Source organism: Brassica oleracea, chromosome C2 (genome assembly GCF_000695525.1).
Source record: "Brassica oleracea var. oleracea cultivar TO1000 chromosome C2, BOL, whole genome shotgun sequence".
In the NCBI taxonomy this organism is placed as follows: Eukaryota; Viridiplantae; Streptophyta; class Magnoliopsida; order Brassicales; family Brassicaceae; genus Brassica; species Brassica oleracea.
Window position 1 is genome coordinate 10,162,234 of NC_027749.1, and position 3,120 is coordinate 10,165,353.

The 3,120-nt window shown below is 37.5% G+C and overlaps 1 protein-coding gene and 1 pseudogene across 1 annotated transcript in view; both read right to left on the reverse strand.

Annotated features, from left to right (window-relative positions):
• Positions 1-333, reverse strand: part of LOC106323097 (mavicyanin-like) — a 1,226-nt gene extending 893 nt beyond the window's left edge. Inside the window, exon 1 of the mRNA XM_013761270.1 lies at positions 3-333. Coding sequence (XP_013616724.1) covers positions 3-327 — 325 coding nt within the window. The 5' untranslated portion in view covers positions 328-333. The remainder of the gene's footprint in view (positions 1-2) is intronic.
• LOC106323400 overlaps positions 1-2,523 on the reverse strand; it is an 8,287-nt pseudogene extending 5,764 nt beyond the window's left edge.
• Between the last annotated feature and the right edge of the window lie 597 nt (positions 2,524-3,120).

The window sequence follows — 3,120 nt, forward strand, 5'->3', positions numbered from 1 at the left end:
GCATATGAAGTGTTGAAATCCTGGTTTGGTTAGAGTTACCGTGTCTGATCCAGTTTGGTACCTCGCTAACGGATTAGACGAGTAGCATAGCTCGAAATCATGGGGAGTGACTTCAGTGACGTCGTGGAACTCGTTGTTGTATTCGAAGACCAGTGAGTCTCCTACTTGAAAAGTTCTTGAAGAAGCCCAAGCTTGGTAATCCACACCCATCATGGTCCATCCGCTCGAGTCGCCGACTTTGTGAACCGTTCCTCCTACTCCAACCCCAATAAGTGCCACAAGAATCATAAGAGAAGTGAAGAAAAGTTTGCTATTGATCCAAGCCATAATTGATCGTTGTTTGATTCTTGATTTTTAGAGTCGAGAGAAAAGTTTGGTAGATATCTTTGTTGGGTTTTTCCTCATTAGCCCAAGACCCAAGAAGCCCAAGAAGAAGAAGAAATATCTAGAGAAAAATGGAGAAGGATGAAGAAGTGTGTAGAAAAGGAAGTGTGTAGAAGATGAAGTGTGTAGAAGATGAAGTGTGTAGAAGATGAAGTGTGTAGAAGATGAAGTGTGTAGAAGATGAAGTGTGTAGAAGATGAAGTGTGTAGAAGATGAAGTGTGTAGAAGATGAAGTGTGTAGAAGATGAAGTGTGTAGAAGATGAAGTGTGTAGAAGATGAAGTGTGTAGAAGATGAAGTGTGTAGAAGATGAAGTGTGTAGAAGATGAAGTGTGTAGAAGATGAAGTGTGTAGAAGATGAAGTGTGTAGAAGATGAAGTGTGTAGAAGATGAAGTGTGTAGAAGATGAAGTGTGTAGAAGATGAAGTGTGTAGAAGATGAAGTGTGTAGAACTAACTTGTAGTCTCCACTTACTAGTATAAATAGGGGTGCTTAGCACCATTTGTAATCATCCAAGAATCAAGAAAAACAAAGAGAGAAAATATTTGTAAGAGAGAGTTTCCAAAAACAAAATCTTTGTAGTAAACCCTTTCCTAAATATTAAGAGTCTTCTTCTTAAATTTTCTAGTTGTCTAATACCATCTTCATCTCATCGATATTGGATAATTTTCCCAACAAAAAGGGGTTAGAACAGCCTAGAAAAAGAAATGTGATCCAACAGTGCAATTTACTGCGAACTTTCTTTACTAAAACTACGATCAAAGGCTGTTTATTATTGGTACGTAACACCAACCTGAAATATAGGATTGCCATCCTGAGACAGTGTATGTGCAAGCTTACGAGTCTGCTCCATTGCAGCTAAATGTTGCATGTCCATACTTCTCATTTGGTTTGACATCAATTGAGATTGACCCTTCGACAAAATCACAGAAAACTCGCAATAGATTCAGGCTATTGAATGATATAACTCCACAAGGTTTAGAACATATTTTATAGCTGGATTTGACCCTACAACCCCCTACAACCCAAGTTGAAGGCATACAAGACAATGAGTCAGCTACAGAAAACTATCAGACAACGAGCAAACCTGAGAATTGATAAACTCCTCTCCCCTATCGGCAAAAAAAATGCCGGGCCATTATGCTACTACGATCACGTATGCATTGTTTGTCACTTTGTGACAATCCCAGCACAGGGACAGGTGCTGGACGAAAGGGAATGCCACCACAACAAACGAATGCAGAAAGTTTGACAAGACTCTCTGTGGGGGTCCTGCAACGGGTAAAAAAATAGTTCAAACAAGCACAAGAGAACACCTCACACTGACATATATGCAATAAACAAAGACCGGCCTATTACTTAATATACACGAAACCACCATCTGGGGAAAACTGAAGGAACGCATGGTGAAGAAGTTGCTTCAACTATGACTGAGCTGCTTAGTTCATGTAGCTATACTATTCAATGTTCTAAAAATCGCGGTTAGAGGTCTGATAGAGGATTATTGTTTATACGGGTGCCTAGGCCTATTTTTTTGAACGCCTAGACCGATTTAAAAGAAAATAGGGTCGAAAAAAAATCTTTTCTTTCATATCCGATTTGCCGACCAGGCTGTCTAAACCGATCTTTAGAACACTGATACTATTTAGCACCTACACTGCTTTTCTTCCAACAATTTTTTTTTTGTTTACTTTGTGATTGAAGATGTTACCATTGATTCAACATCAAAACCCCATTATCTATCCATTTGGTACTGCCACTAGATCACACAGACACAAACCTTCAAATGTGGGCTCATACATAGGTCCCATTGGAGGCATAGTAGGTCCATCACGCTGCACTTCGTCCCAAGCTGCACCGAGACCATTCTGATCTAACTCAGACCCTGGAAGTGACCTATATTCAGAGTAAAACTGTGGCCCGGGACCTGAAGGAGTAGCATTAGGTATCTCCTTCAGCCTTTCCTGCTCAGCAAATTAGAATCATAAAATTGTGATTATGATACCAAGTCCAGGTTACGCATGCTTTTAAGCGATTCGAGTCGAACCTGAGTTTTGGAAGAGGAGCCAAGTAGGGCGTTGGTGAGAGCTCCGAGAAGAGGAAGAAGAAGAGCCGGGAATCGGGCAGGCGGCTCCGCCATTGTGTTAGTTAGTTAGTTAGTTATTGTTTCTTTGTTCTCTGATATTGTTGATCATCTCCTCCAAAATTCCAATCTATAGTTCTCTCGTGGCTGTTATGTTTGGCCACAGCTTCGTAAAAACGATTTACTATCTGGTTTTTTATATCCCCTATATATTAATCGAGAAACATTACGAAAGTTATAAACTCAAGATTGTATTAATTAAAAAAAGAATCTTGCTCAAGCGTCACTTAATTAGAATGTCAATTTTGTTTACATGGCGATTTGAGAATCAATTGAAAATTTTGTTAGTCAAAAATTAAATTGCTAGAGAATGTTATATTATATAGTATGTTCATTATAGATTATTTATTGATCAAATTGAAATTTATTATATATTATTTCCGTAAATAAAACCTATGGAATTACCTAATGTGGTTAAGATATATATGACAATTAATGATTTTAAATAATAAAGATTTGCTAACAATTTAATTACTTTTTATCATTTTTGTTTAATTATTTATTATTAAAATAAATTACACAATTACATTAATCATATAATAAAAATTTAGATTTTTTTGCACGTTAACGTAAACTCCTCGTAACCATAATTAA